This window comes from Sus scrofa, chromosome 2 (genome assembly GCF_054392235.1).
Source record: "Sus scrofa isolate SSC_HxYL_T2T_F1_AM1 chromosome 2, Sscrofa_HxYL_maternal_Yorkshire_Landrace_v2.0, whole genome shotgun sequence".
Classification (NCBI taxonomy): Eukaryota; Metazoa; Chordata; class Mammalia; order Artiodactyla; family Suidae; genus Sus; species Sus scrofa.
In genome coordinates this window covers 32,413,908-32,429,841 of record NC_139384.1, presented here as the reverse complement: position 1 = coordinate 32,429,841, position 15,934 = coordinate 32,413,908, and the positions used below count along the sequence as shown (strand labels likewise).

At 34.2% G+C, this 15,934-nt stretch overlaps 1 protein-coding gene across 12 annotated transcripts in view; it reads right to left on the bottom strand.

The window, feature by feature from the left end:
• Positions 1-15,934, bottom strand: part of IMMP1L (inner mitochondrial membrane peptidase subunit 1) — a 75,519-nt gene that overhangs the window by 18,039 nt on the left and 41,546 nt on the right. For 7 of the 12 annotated variants that reach the window (NM_001245014.1, XM_005661044.4, XM_005661047.4 and 4 more), the window contains 3 exon segments: positions 2,025-2,151; positions 5,608-5,696; positions 8,034-8,167. In NM_001245014.1, coding sequence (NP_001231943.1) covers positions 2,025-2,151; positions 5,608-5,696; positions 8,034-8,138 — 321 coding nt within the window. In that variant the 5' untranslated portion in view covers positions 8,139-8,167. 12 annotated transcript variants of the gene reach the window in all.

Sequence of the window (15,934 nt, the reverse complement as noted above, 5' to 3'; positions counted from 1 at the left end):
TATATTTTCTTATTCTGTCTCTTGACGGAACTATTTCTGGTCTCAGGTATATATGCTTGTTGCTAAAGTAACTTAGAAGTGACTAGAATGCCTCATGAAATAAGTCATGGGAAGGTGAAATCATTATGTAAATAACATTTCTGAAAAATAAAAGGGTACGTGTCCATGATGAAGGCCACAGAAAAACACGTTGCTCAACACCACACTCTCATCTCTAACATTAGTGTCACCATCAGCTAACGATTCCTAGGATGTTTAGCACAGTAGTAATAAACAATGACAAAAAATAGAATACACATTTCCAAAAGTGAACCACAGTCTATTACGGGAGGTAAATAAATAATAGATTATTTAATAGTCTACTCATCAACTTATAAAGCAGTCAGAGACTATTATAGGTCAAGAAAAGTTTATGATGATGAAGGCAATTTAACTCTTAATTATGTGTTTACAGTGGGGATGGAGTTAAGGTAAAGTTAGTTCCTGCAGTGGGATCAGCGGCATCTTGGGAGCGCTGGGACATGTGTTAGATCCCCAGCCAGGGCACAGTGGGTTAAGGATCCAACGCTGCTGCAGCTGCAGCTCAAGTGTCTGTGGCTCAGATCTGACCCCTGGCTGGGAACTCCTGTGGGGCAGCCAAAAATGGGGGGAAAAAAATCTGATAGTGACACAGAAAATTTAAAGAAAAGTAGAAAATTAAGTTATAATTAAAGTAAGAAGAGTAATACACTGAATAAACAGAAGGCCACCCTCCCCTATCACAAGCTAACACATTACATCTGCTCCTCCCTCTTCCATTCCACTGCTCTTGCTCTTTCTCCTAACCGGATTGGCAAACTGATTACCCCAAAGGTAAATAAAATATCTATTCTGAAAATTTAAATAAAATTTTTAAAAACTAAACTATAGTCTCTATTTGGTTCTACCAGATTTTCCACTAACAAATCAGTAGAAAAACTCAACCAGGATCCCAAGCTGAATTTAGTTGTCATGTCTCCTTTGTCTCCTCTAATCTATGACGATGCCTTCCTTCATTTAAGACTTTGACATTTTTGAAGAGTAGTGATCAGTTATGTCGCAGAATAACCCTCGATTAGGATTTGTCTGATGTTTTCTCATGATCAGACTGAGGTTATACCTTCTTTTTACAAGAATAACACAAAAGCGATGTGCTCTTCTCGGTGCTTCAATTTCAGGGGCTATGTTATGTTGACAAGCCTCATTACTGGTTAAGGTGGTATCTACGAAGTTTCTCCTCTAAGATACTGTTTCCCTTGGTAAAAAATACCTTTTGGGCAGGGGGGTGGGCCACACCTATGGCATATGGAGGTTCCCAGACTAGGGGTTGAATCAGAGCTACAGCTGCCAGCCACAGCCACAGCAACGTGGAATCCGAGCCACATCTGCAACCTACACCACAGCTCATGGCAACGCCAGATCCTTAACCCACTGAGTGAGGCCAGGGATCAAACCCACAACCTCATGGTTCCTAGTAGGATTCGTTTCTGCTATGCCATGACTGGAACTCCCACAAAAAATATCTTGGGAGAGATACTTTAAGTATCTCTATACTGTTTTTCCTCAAACTTTTTGATTTTCATATTCATTGGTGAATCTTGCCTGCAATGATAATTACTAAGATATATACAGGATTTTAAATGGAAATAAAATATACAAATTATATATATATTATATAAGTAATATATGACTATATCAAATATATTCATTAGTACAGCAATATCAAATATTAATATATTAAACCAAAAATTAAATAACAAATATAATATGTTTATTAATATGTTAATCTTAAATATATTAATATTAATATATAAATCATATGAATGTATATATATAAATTATAATGGCCAAATTGTTCTTGATACAAACATACTTAAATTCTATTGACTGTGTCATTTTAACATAGAGTCAAAGTATGGATAAAAGCTATTTTCATTTGTCAATATGCTCAATTAATGTTAATCAACAATGATACCAATGAATAACATAATTGAAAAGTTACTTACATAACTATGACCTTTAAAGAAACCTGATGGGCTATTGGTGAGAATTTTGTCTCCTTCCAAACCAATTACTCTTTTACAAATATTTGACTTTGGATCACTCGGGCTTTTTGCAATCACAATGTCACCTCTGAGGGGAAAAAGTCAAAGAAATGTCAGTATTATTATTAAGCATACACACACTCATGGCACTGCTCTAATATTTTTATAAAGCAACTTAAATAAATCCATACCCTTTATCTATCCTCTTACTAACTGACCCTCCCCTACATTTAACCAGCTTTGAGAATCTTTGTGATTGACTTTTATGGGTCAGAATCCAACAAAGAGTGACAGAAATGCTATTATATAAGATTTGAAAATTTCTGATAAATCATGAGAATTATCTTCTTGTACTGCACCCACTATGTGTTACTTCTGTGTTCAAATTTTAAAAACTGAAACTACGCAAAAACAGTTCCATGTAAATACTACCAAATTAACCAATCAAATTTTACTGCCCAGCCAGTAGTACTGATTGATTCTAGGGCATATAAAAAGGTAGAGGCATCATTTAAGTATCCCTAGAGCTCAAAGAAATGAGGAATTACAGCATATAAATTAAACAACCCAAGATGGTTTAAAGTACAGTCAAAAAGACATATTTGAAGAAAAATATCAGAAGCCTCAACCAAATAAAATACTAAAAGCTGCCCAAATATATATTACAATAGGTTGGCATATTAAATATACAGAACTAATATAGGTATGATTACAAATGGAAGACATGATTCATGGAAGAAACAACAACCTACATGTATTAGAAGACTAAAAAGGATATTTAAAAATTTCCCTTAACAACTACATCAAAGAAAAATACAGATGAAGGAATTTAAAGGAATTATGTAAGGAATTTAAAGATAATCGTTTCATCAGAATTTTTACAAAAAATATAGAAACAGAATTCAGAACAGTCATTTCTTGAGGCTATTCTTGATAAGAGTCAAATACTACTAAAACACTAAATTCCATAATTGAGAGTGTAATATAAATTTACACTTGTTTGAAAATGGGATAAACTATCTGGAACCATGTCAATGGAATTGGTCAGAAGAATAAGTGTGCAAAGATTCTAACATACTGATGAAGCTGATTTTGGCTAGCTTTGGGGACATATTTTCCATGGGAGCTTTATTCAGCTTAAGTTTTTTGATAAAATAATTAATATGACCCTCAAAACAAACTCTGCACTTGAATGGCAACGTAAAAATCATAATTCTGTCAAAGTGTTTTTATAGAAAGCATTATTACTCTAGAATGTATTTCTGGTAGTCTAACCAGATACTATAGGCACAAAGCTTAAATCAAAATATATAACCTTGGACTCAACTCTTTCAAATAGGATTTTAAAAGAAACTGGAGACACATTTTCCTTTCTCATTTATAGTAATAAACACCCTTATTATCCTACTCAATTGTAAGCTTTTGAAAATAAGGGTCAATATCCTACCTTAACATTCTCTATAAAGTACAGCACATCTTATAAATTAGGTGTTCGTTAGCTATTTGTTGAAAGAATAAGTAGTAATAAGAGACTATGGCGGCAGTTACCATCGTGGCGCAGTGGTTAACGAATCCGACTAGGAACCATGAGGTTGCGGGTTCGGTCCCTGCCCTTGTTCAATGGGTTAACGATCCGGCACTGCCGTGAGCTGCGGTGTAGGCTGCAGACATGGCTCGGATCCCGCGTTGCTGTGGCTCTGGCGTAGGCAGGTGGCTACAAGCTCTGATTAGACCCCTAGCTTGGGAACCTTCATATGCCGTGGGATTGGCCCAAGAAATAGCAAAAAGACAAAAAAAAAAAAAAAAAAAAAAAAAAAAAGAGAGAGAGAGAGAGACTATGGCTATCTCAAGTATGAATGTTCTGTCCACTGGAATGAAAAATACATGTGCCTTAGATACCAGACACGCAGATTTTTCATTTTGCCCAAGTGGACAGCTAATCCAGCTTTAGAAATAGGCAGCTAGCAAGAGGATCTCTTGCCAGGGGTCAGATATTCATCCCCTGAAGTCTCAGAATTCTGTACTGCAGATAAAAAACAAACAAAACAAAACAAACAAAAAAAACCTCAGGTCAGTAATATTTTTAAAGTAGAAGTTACAACCTTGATTGTAAAAGTTACTTTTATCTGTCTCATATAAATGCCAAATTTTGAACTGTCCTTCCACTTAATGGGTCCCTTCAATGAAGAGAATACAAAACAAAACTTTCAAAGAATCTTTAATTTACTAATAAATGTAGTTAGTTGTAGTACCCATCTGAATTTTCTTTTAAAAAAAGACACGTCAAGCTATTCATTCAAAAACCATTTAGCCAACAAGTCCATCTCCTTGTTCAGCATGCTCAAGGACCAAGAGACTGAAATCATGTGATCAGCATGGAAAATAGAAGCTTGTCTTCATGTTGCAGTGAAGCTAGATCTCCAGTCAATCTAAAGACTATAATAAGTTACTTTCATTTAAGTTAAAAAGAAAAGGAAGCTAGAACATAAAGTATTATATAAGCTTTACTTCATAACCCCCATATTTGTCAATTAGGTATCCTGAAGTTGTTATGGTAACAAATCTGAAGAATTACCTAGGGAACATGCTAAACCATACAACTTGAGCAGGACAGTTTTTATCTACAGAATCTATGATGGTGAGAGATCAATAAATGCAAAGAACAATTTTACACTATTCTTGATTTTTTTAGTAGTATGAAATAGTAAAGGTCAACAATGAAAACAGGGTGCCGAAACCTACTTATGCCATATGCTAAATACCAGCTCAAGTGAGTAAAATTTGTGGTTTATGAAGATGAAGTATGATATACATTTTTTTTCAGAATTATGAAAAACTCATAGATCCCAAATTTTAGGGATTCAGAGAGGTGCCCCAAGAAAATACATTAAATTACTAATACCTGACATCCATTCAAGAGGAATAATACATAGATAAGTAGAATAAATAGTACCACAAGGACTGGAAAAACCATTTAGAATAGGATTTTAAAAGATTTAGTGACAAACAATATTTGCCAATATTTTTAACCCAATATAATCAGGAGACTCATAACAGATAAGATTCCTGGCTCCCAGCTTTACAGAGTGCTAGAGTCTAAAATCACTGACTGCTTATCACAGGCTATAGAGAATAAGAGAGTCATCAATAGAAATGCAGGATTATACTAAAATTAGAAAGTCAAACCAAGGATTTGGATATGTAAGTCCCTAGTTCTTGACTCAAAACATTCTAGGACACCACCCAACCCTGCAAAAAAAAAAAAAAAAGTAAAGAAGGCCTCGAAGTACTTTAAAAAGGTAGTGCTATCTACTCTGGACAATGATATGAGGAACACACTGACCCCAAAAGACTGCATGTTTAGAGAAACTATTAAAACTTCTCAAACTGAGAGAAAAAAACTGAAACCAAATTTTATCTAGCTAGTCATGAATTTGGTTATTCACAAAATAGTTTTTAAAGATAAAGGTAAGAAACTGCAGAAAACACATAATGTGTATGTGTATTTGCACCATCAATTTAATATGTCTATGAATGAAATTACCTTTGGATACTATAAAAATGTCGACTAAGATTTTCTGCAAAGACAATATCTGAATTTTGAATTGTAGGCTCCATTGATGGTCCAGAACACTGAAAAGAGAGGTAATTTTGTAATTTAGGTTGAAAATCTTTTAAAATATAACATAAATCATCTGAGCAGACTTAAAAATTCTAGCAAATGTTCCTCAAGCTTGGAGGATGTTTCTTAATAAGTTAGCAGCTACCAGAGAAGTTCACCTCTATAGAGTAGCCACCAAGTCTGAAACACAGGCAAAATACATTTTAAATGATTTATTAGTGTTTATTATAATACATGAATAAAATAACTATCTATGTTTACAAATTTTGGCTATCTTGTGAAAGTGAACTCCTCAAGGACAGGGACCTTGTCTCTTGTGTTCCCGGTTGTACAACGAAAATCAGGAACAGTGTTTGGCATAAAGTTGACACTCAATACATACTTGTTGAATGAATAAGTTAATGACTTATTTATCTTCCTGCTATTGTCAAATATCATCCACTGACCACGAAGGTAATTTAAGAGTGATATTATACTATTCTCAATGAGTTGATGCCTTTCCTTTTCTTCCAAGAGAACAGCTTACTTATTTGATGGGGCTGCAACTTATATTTTTATACTGAAAAATCCTGGCATTATGAGATTAAAGACTTTCCTATTAGCAGATCTTAAAACAATAATCTTCATATATACCTCAAAACTGTGATAAATGACCAATGCAACTTTCTTTTTTTTTTTTTTTTTTTTTTTTCTTTTTTGGCCACCCTGCAGCATATGCAGTTCCCAGGCCAGGGACCAGATTCAAGCCACAGTTGCAGCAATGCCAGATCCTTTAACCTACTGTGCTGGGCTAAGGATCAAAACCGCGTCCTGATGCTACAGAGATGCCGAGGATCCTGTTACGCCACAGGGGGAACTCCAATGCAGCTTTAAAAATCTAAATACACAGAGTTCCCGTTGTGGCTCAGTGGTAACAAACCCTAATACTATCCATGAGGATGTGGGTTCAATCCCTGGCCTTGCTCAGTGGGTTAAGGAACCAGCATTGCCTTGAGCTGCACGGTAGGTCACAAATGCAGTTCGGATCTGATGTTGCCAGTGGCTACAGCTCCAATTTGACCCCTAGCTTGGGAACTTTCATATGTCACAGGTGTAGTCCTAAAAAGACCAAAAAAAAAAAAAAAAAAAAAAATCTAAGTACAACTGTCTCCATTCACTGCAGTTATGTGTATAAGTAAAACTTTTTACTCGAAACTTCCTACTTTGGCAAAAAAAAACAAAGACCACAATGAAAGTGTTTTGTTTTTTTTCTCCTATCTCTATAGTCCACTGGAAGTACCAATATAAATTTAAAAAAAAAATCACAGAAAGGAGTTTTATTAAATATATTTATTTGCATAACTCAGGTTCAACCTGTGTTTATATGACTGTGAGTCTAATAGTGTAAACCTGATAAAAATAGCAACACTAATAACAAAACTCACTGACTGAATAATCAACAAATTTATTCTTTCATTTATATGACAAAAGGTTAGTACTGTTATGGTTGATAGATTTATGATGCAATATTAAGAAAATGCATTGGTAGGAGGACAGCCTTAACATTTTAATGTTTACAGAAGCCAGAATAATCATTTGTTTTAATGATAATTATTGACATTCTTAATGGTGGCTAAGAGTAGGAGTTTTGAAAATTAGGGAACTCTGTGTTGAAATTCCAAGTCTAGGAGTTCCTGTTGTGGTGCAGAGGAAACGAATCCGACTAGTATCCATGAGGATGCAGGTTTGATCCGTGGCCTCGCTCAGTGGGTTAAGGATCCGGCATTGCCATTAGCTGTGGTGTAGTTCGCAGATGCGGCTGGGATCCTGCATTGCTCTGGCTGTGGTGTACGCCAGCGGCTACATCTCTGATTCAACCCCTAGCCTGGGAACTTCCATGTGTCGAGTTGATGCCCTAAAAAAAGCAATTCCAAATCAACTTGGAATTGGAGTACCTGGAGAAAGTTACTTTAGCTTTCTGAGCCTCAGTTTTCTCCTATGCATAATAGATTTCTAATAATTATCTCATAGAGTTTAAAAGATTAAATGAGTTAATAAATGTAAAATATCAAACACATCTTACAATACAGTAAGTAGTAGTTAATAAGCAGTAAAAACTATTATTATCAGATTACTAGGGTCTTGCATGCCTGACAGAAACAATACAGGACCAAATTCAAAGTAAAGGTTCTTAAATTTTACATCAATGCCAATTCAAACACTCTCTTACATCCCAAAATTTAAAAAGATTTTAACAGTCATGCTTTATTCATTAATAACTTCAATTATAATGAAGGGAAAGCACACTTTCCTTCAATTTTAAAAAGCATATATTTTAAATGATTATTTTCTTGAATGTAAAAACTTACCATGACAACACCACCAACGTATTCAAAAGCACAATGAGCTATACAGCCATACTGAATAGTATAGCCAACAAGTCGAAAGGTTTTTCCCAGAACACCACGAAGCATAGTTCTATGGAGACTCTGCCACCATTGGCCTGATGGTAAATTTCAAAAAGTTTCATAATCAATACTATTTAGAAACACTTAAGAAATATCTCTATTATAAAATATTTTATAATCACCCAGAGTGTATTAAACACCTAATATGGCTTGGTGCAGAAAAGCAAGAGTTTATTTTCATTTCTGCTGAAGATTTTTTAAATAGTAAATTAGAGCCACTGAATATTTTGAACTACTAAACAAAGATTATATTCAAATATCCCTAGGTTTAAATATGAATTAGATAACTAGTAGACTCTGAACTTCTCTGTCCCCGTTCATTTCTTGGTTATTTCTAGGTATTAAAGCAGATACCTAAGAAAATATATTCAAGTATGCGTAACAATTTTTATATTGTCGATTGCTATACTACATCAGTTCTTATCCTAACAAAATATGGGAATAAAGGAGGAAGCACTGGAATAGGTGTACAAAAATACAAGTTTTAAATTGCTTTTATTAACCTGTGTGATCTTTAACTTCTCTGAGCCTTAATAAAATGAAAATAATAGTACTCACAGAATAGTTCTGAGAATCAAATTCAATAATATACATTAAAGTGGCTTTTTTATTACATTTATACGAAGTGGTTTTATAAATTATAAAGTTAAATTCAGTTGTCACTTATTAACTATTGATAAACACATGATTATGAAACAGCATAAAGAATCATATTTTTAAAAGCTATATACATTTAAAATATTGCTATTATTCATCTAAAATATTCCAAGTATTTGTCCCTTCCCTTCTATTTACCTGCTACAACTGTTTCAAGCATTTCTCAACTAATGGCCTGATGCTTATTAGGCCTAGATTACTGTGCACTATTCTTAGATTAAATTTACTAAAACATAACAACAATAATAATATGTAACATTTGCTCAATGGTTGCTATATCTTTACAAATTAATCTTTATAAGATAGATATGACATTCTCATTTTATAAATAACACAAATGAACCTAAGAGTAGTAAACTTATAAGCTTAACATCATAAAATCAGAAAAGATGGACTCAAGAACTTAACCATTATGTTACACTGACTCCCATATTACTCCCTTGCTCCCGTAACTTCAATGATTTTCTATTAGATCAAGTACAAATTACTCAGACTCCTTTTGGCTCGACCCCATCCTCAGATTCAAACCTGAGCTTCCCTGATGCTTCTACATGAGCTGACTACTCAACCATACTGGTCCAGTTTTAAGAGTAAACTTACTTATGCCAACATCCATGCCTGGGAATATGATACCCATCATCTATCTAATTTGTTACACTTCTCAAAATACTCTCAATAGGCAAGTTTTTCCTTCTTGGGGTGCCTATGGTTCTTAATGTTCATACTTTTAATGATTTAAGAACACAGTTCCTAAAATTGATCTGTCTGAGCAGGTATCCTGGCTCCATCACATTTTAGCTGTGTGACCTTCAAGAGGTTATTGTACCTCTGTTTCAGTGCCTTTACACATAAAATGGCCTTAATATCAGTACCCTTCTCAGAGAGTTAGTGAGGATTACATGTGATCAGATACAAAAACTGTGTAGCAGGATATATCAATAAATGCTAGTTACTATATCATTCCCTTGGCAATTGGCATGTACTGTACAACCTCATAACAGCTGCATTTTCAAGTGTCTAGGTTTCTCCCTAATTTACCTTTAAATAAAATAACAGAACTTTAGAGTCCATAGCATAAGACTGTATTTCTTATTAGTGTTTTATTACTTATTGATATTCATTCACCTAATTAAATGTTATGTCTTCTCTCCTAACACGGTATCCCTGGCACTACCCCAAGAAATGTTACTTATGTTTTGCATCACTCACCTATTTCAAGCATACACTAATTATAATACTACACTATATTATTTACATCTTTTCCCTTAGTATATACTATATTTGTTTATATGACTGTGGGCAGTGACTTTACATTAATCATCTTTCAATTATGGAGCCTATCACAGAAGGCTTGCCTGACTGAATTAATAAATACTGAACCCAAATCTTCTACATCTTCCACATCTTTAGCCTGATAATATGGTTATAAGGTTTCAAATGATGATTAGAGTACCACTGAGACTTCTGGTTAATGAAGAGACATGTTAATGTCATACTCACTGAAGAAAGAAAAAAACTGTCAGTAACATTTTAAAAAGTATACTCATTGTATCTTTCAGGTAATATGAAATACTCCATCCTAGGAATCTGGTTTATAGATATAACTGATGTACTTTAAAATCTACTGATTTTTATAATTTAATAAATTAATATGAAATGATATTTAAAAACACTTCATAAAAAGTTCCTTGTAGCCCAGTGGGTTAAGAATCTGGCATTTCTGCAGCTCTGGCACAGGTCACAACTGCAGCACAGGTTCAGTCCCGAGCCTGGAAATTTTCATATGCTATAGGTACAGCCAAAAAATAAAAATTGAAAATAAAAATACACTTCATAACTGAAGCCCAATTAATTCAAAAAGGGTTTAAATGAAATAACAACAATACTATTTATAAAGTTAACTAGGTTGTATAAACATTATTTTGCTTCAACTAAAAAATAAGGCAAAAGTAGGAGTGAGTCCTATAGCTTAGCTTTGAAAATGTGATCTATGAAAATAAATCTTAAAGTAGTGAAATGGTTATCATATTAACTAAAATAAAAATGACCTTATCTGACTTTAGAGAGGGGCAATATAATCAAACAAGAGGAAACATGGGGCACTCAGCAAGAATATGCTATTAATACAGATAAATGGTGAAATTAGGGGGGCAATCAATAGCAACCTACCTTTAACTAATTTGGATTATGAAATAGATTATGTACTTGGCTAAAAAACATACCCAAAAATACTAGGATGCTCTAACTACACAATGGTTCTGATTCACTGAGAAGCCCTGTAATTACCTCTCATTCAGAAGTGACTAGGACCATAAAACCTTTTTTTATTACTCAGAAAATGTTCAACTCCAAATAACGTTTGTGATGAAACTGTCTCATAAAACAATAAAACAGATGACTGATCAGAAGAAAGAAGTTAACAGGCTTTGCTTCTTCTGTATTAGACACAGAATGGAGTTTGAAGTGCCTAAATTTATTTTGGATCTTAGTCTCTTAAAATGAAAAGAGGACTCTGAGGATCAAGACTACTAGGCCTTATATTTTAAAAGTGCAAGGAGGAACACTGTTGAGAAACACTCAAGTTGAGAAGAGGTAATGGATTTTTTGAAGAGAAATCTATGAGTAGAAAGTAACATTCACATAAGACATAAACCACACTCACTGATAGCACTCAGTAGCTGTGCTGGCAAATGGGATTAAACTTGGGGTTTACACAGTGATTTCAAAGGATCCTTGACTATAATGTGCATACACATGCCAGGTATCTTGTTTGTCACTTCAAATTCACTCTCTACCTTTCTCCATACTATATAAATTACATCAAGACACTCCTGTACTCTTTGACTGCATCCCAGCAGGAAGGAAGGAAGGTTATGTATTTTTCTGGTTCCTTCCCTGTGGAGTCGTCTCATGCTGGCTATGTCTTCGGAGGAAGAACACTGAATCTCCAAAGGCAGTCTGCTATACAGAAATCTCTCTTCTCATAGTTCCTATAACCTTTCCCTCCCCTAGTTCCTTCAGGCCTCAGAGTGAAAACAGCTCCACTGATTCTGGTCCATCCCTATGTCCTGGACCACCCAACTTTGAAAATAGTTTCTGTAAATAAACCTTCTTTTAATAATCCTAATTTGTGCCAGCTGCTTTCCATAGGGACCCAATGATACAATACACCACTTGTTGAAAAAAAACAACTTATACCATGCAGAAGTTTACAATATTTGATGTTAATGAAGGAATTCTCATAAATAGGCACCTCTTAACATTGCAGATGGGTATACAAAAGTACTTCAACCCTTAAGAAGGGTGATTTGGCTAGCAAAACTGCATATATATTTTACTCTCTGACCCAACCATTTTACTTTTAGAAATTTACTTCCAAAATACAGCTCCAAGATTCAGTACCAGGTGCACAAGATTTTTTCTATTAGCACTATCTGAAATAGCAAAATTGGAAACAGGCCAAATACACACCCATAGAAAACAGGCTGACCTAAATTATGGTAAATCCATACAAGAGAGTTCTATACACCTTAAAAAAAAAAAAAAAAAAAAAAAGAGGAAGAGTTCTATGAGCTGATAGAAATGATTTTCAGGGTGAACTGCTTTATAAAAGAAAAGCAAGGTACAACAGAGTATATATAATAAGTACTAGTTCAGAAAGAAGGAAAAAGAATTTTTTTTGCAAATAGAAAAAGGAAAAATAAGCCAGAAAAGAATAAAATGATTACATTAATAGAGGAATGGGTGGGAACAGAGTGGAAGGAATGAAGATTTCTTTTTTTTTTTTTTTTTTGTCTTTTTAGGGCCGCACCCATGGCACATGCAGGTTCCCAGGCTAGGAGTTGAATCGGAGCTGTAGCTGCTGGCCTACACCACAGCCACAGCAACTCGGGATCCAAACAGCAACTGTGACTTACAGCACAGCTCACGGCAACGCTAGATCTTTAACCCACTGAGTGAGGCAAGGGATCGAACCTGTATCCTCACAGATCTTAGACAGATTCATTTCCACTGAGCCAAGACAGGAACTCCAAAAAGAGATTCTTAGTACACCTCTGTGTATCAGTCTGCACCAAATGCTTTACATATTCAAAAAAAAAAAAAAAGTAAATTCAAAAAAAATTTTAAAGGGGATACTAAAGTTGAAAAGAAAAATTAGCCTATCTGTATAATCAAATTGCTAAAACAACCATAGAGAAAAAATAATTCAAGTATATTTGAATACAAGATATATTCTAAGGACAAAAAAAATGAATCAAACTTTTCTCAGTAGGTTGATTGTTGGCTGTAGTATTTTATGTGTATTTTGGATAGAACAAATGAGTATATTAAATTGCTGGTATCAGGATTTTCAATGTGAGAAAGAGAAGCTACAAATACGGAATGGAAGGTAGCAAAATAAATTTATTTAAATAAATAAATATGCATGTCTGTCTCCCTATCTGCCTATATACACTATCACCCTAACTTGGTCCACTGAAAAGAAGTAATGACATGGCAGTGCTATTAAGCACACTTAGCAATCAGATTTCTGGTTTTCAAATATCATTCCCCACAAGGAAAAATAGTTTAGAAACAGTTTAGAACAGTCTTGCTGTACCAGAAAGCAAGGGCGTGCTCAAAGTCTAATTGTTACATAGGAGCCATTTTGAAGAATCTCTCATTGGCCAAATTTGGTATTTTTTAAAACAGAAATAATACTAATAAATACTATGTTAGATTAAAAATGAAATCTATGGAGTTCTCGTCATGGCGCAGCGGAAACGAATCCGACTAGGAACAATGAGGTTGCGAGTTCGATCTCTGGCCTCACTCAGTGGGTTAAGGACCCAGCTTTGCCATGAGCTGTGGTGTAGGTCACAGATAGGGCTTGGATCTGGTGCTGCTGTAGCTGTGGCATAGACCGGCAGCTGTAGCTATGATTAGACCCCTAGCCTGGGAACCTCCATATGCCACGGGTACGGCCCTGAAAGGCAAAAAAAAAAAAAAAAGAAAAGAAAAGAAAAAAAAAAAGAAATCTACCGAGTACATAATAATATTTTTTAAAAAAGAGTATCTGTTCTCAAAAACTGACAGCCAATAAATATAGAGGGAATGATGAAATTATCACCAGTGTAATAACTGATTCAGGCAAGGGCCACTGATAGGTTTTAAAAATTACTGGGTGATGCTTGTGGACTGAAAGTATTAATACTGTTAAAACAGCCATACTACCCAAAACAATCTATAGATTTAATGCTATCCCTATTGAATCACCCATGGCATTTTTCAAAGAACTAGAATAATCCTAAAACTGATATGGAAACACATAAGACCCAGAATTGCCAAAGCAATCCTAAGAAAAAAAAAGCAAAGCTGGAGGCATAATGCTTCCAGACTTCAGATAATACTGCAAAGCTATAGTAAACAAAACAACATGGTATTGGCACAAAAACAGATGTATGGATCAATGAAATAGAACAGAGAGCCCAGAAATAAATTTAGTTAATCTTTGACAAAAGAGGTAAAAATATAAAACAGGTAAGACAGTCTCTTTAATAAGTGGTGCTGGGAAAACTGGACAGCTATGTGTAAAAGAATGAAATTAGAACATTCTCTAACACCATACACAAAAACAAACTCAAAATGGATTAAAGACTTCCATATCCCACAGATGTGTCCCTAAAACAAACAAACAAAAATAACAAAACTAAAAACAGTTACCATATGATATGTAATTCCACTTCTGAACATATTTCTGAAGAAAAACATAATTCAAAAAGATACATGAAGCCAATGTTCATAACAGCACTACTAAAAATAGCCAAGACATAGAAGTAACCTAAGTGTCCATTGATGAATGAATGGATAAAGAAGATGTGGTATATAGTCACAATGGAATATTACTGAGCAATAAAAAAAGAATAAAATAATGCCATTTGTGGCAACATGGATGGATCTAGAGAGTATCATTCTATCTTAAGTAAGTCAAAGAAAGAACAAATATCATATATTACATATATGTAGAATTTTTAAAAATGATACAAATGAATTTATTTACAAAATAGAAAAAAACAAAAACTTACAATTACCAAAGGGGAAAGGTGGGGGAAGGGATAAATTAGGAGTTTGGGATTAAAACACTACTTTATATACATAAAATAAACAAGTACCTTGTGTGTGTGTGTGTGTGTGTGTGTGTGTGTAATGTATATAAAAGTAAATCACTTTGCTGTACACCAGAAACACAACATTTTAAATTAACCAAACCCAAACTTCAACTGAAAAAAAAAATCTCTGGGTCAAAGGTTGTTAGTAAACAGGACATGCATTAAAGTAACTAATTTATTATTTACAAAAAGAGAAAATACCTTTACATGGAGAAGCTGGGTATTATCTTAACTACGTGATCAAATTTACCTGCATATAGCCAAGATACGGAAACAACCAAACTGTCCATTGACAGATGAATGGATTAAGAAGATGTGGTATATATACACAATGGAATACTATTCAGCCATAAAAAAGAATGAAATAATGCCATTTGCAGCAACATGGATGGAACTAGAGACTCTCATACTAGGTGAAGTAAGTCAGAGAAAGACAAATACCATATCACTTATATCTGGAATGTAATATACAGCACAAATGAACCTTTCCACAGAAAAGAAAATCATGGACATGGAGAACAGACGTGGTTGCCAAGGGAGAGGTGGAAGGAGTCGGATGGACTGGGAATTTGGGGTTAATAGATGCAAACTATCACCTTTGGAATGGACAAGCAATGAGGTCCTGCTATATAGCACTGGGAACTATATTTAGTCACTTATGATGGAGCATGATAATGTGAGAAAAAGGAATGTATATGTGAGTGTGACTGGATCACCTTGCTGGATAGTAGAAAATTGACAGAACACTGTAAACCAGCTATAATGGAAAAAAATAAAAATCATTAAATATTAAAAAAATTTAGCTGCATAAATAATGTACAAACGGATATTTAGCTTCCTGACAGGATGCAATGACAAGCAGATCATCATCTTTGTACTACTCTTGTGAAAAATGTATAATCTAATCAGACAACCCATTCCATAAATCCATGGACAACCTGGACACTTAAAAATATAAATTTAATGAAATAATAAAATAACAAAAGTACTATCTTA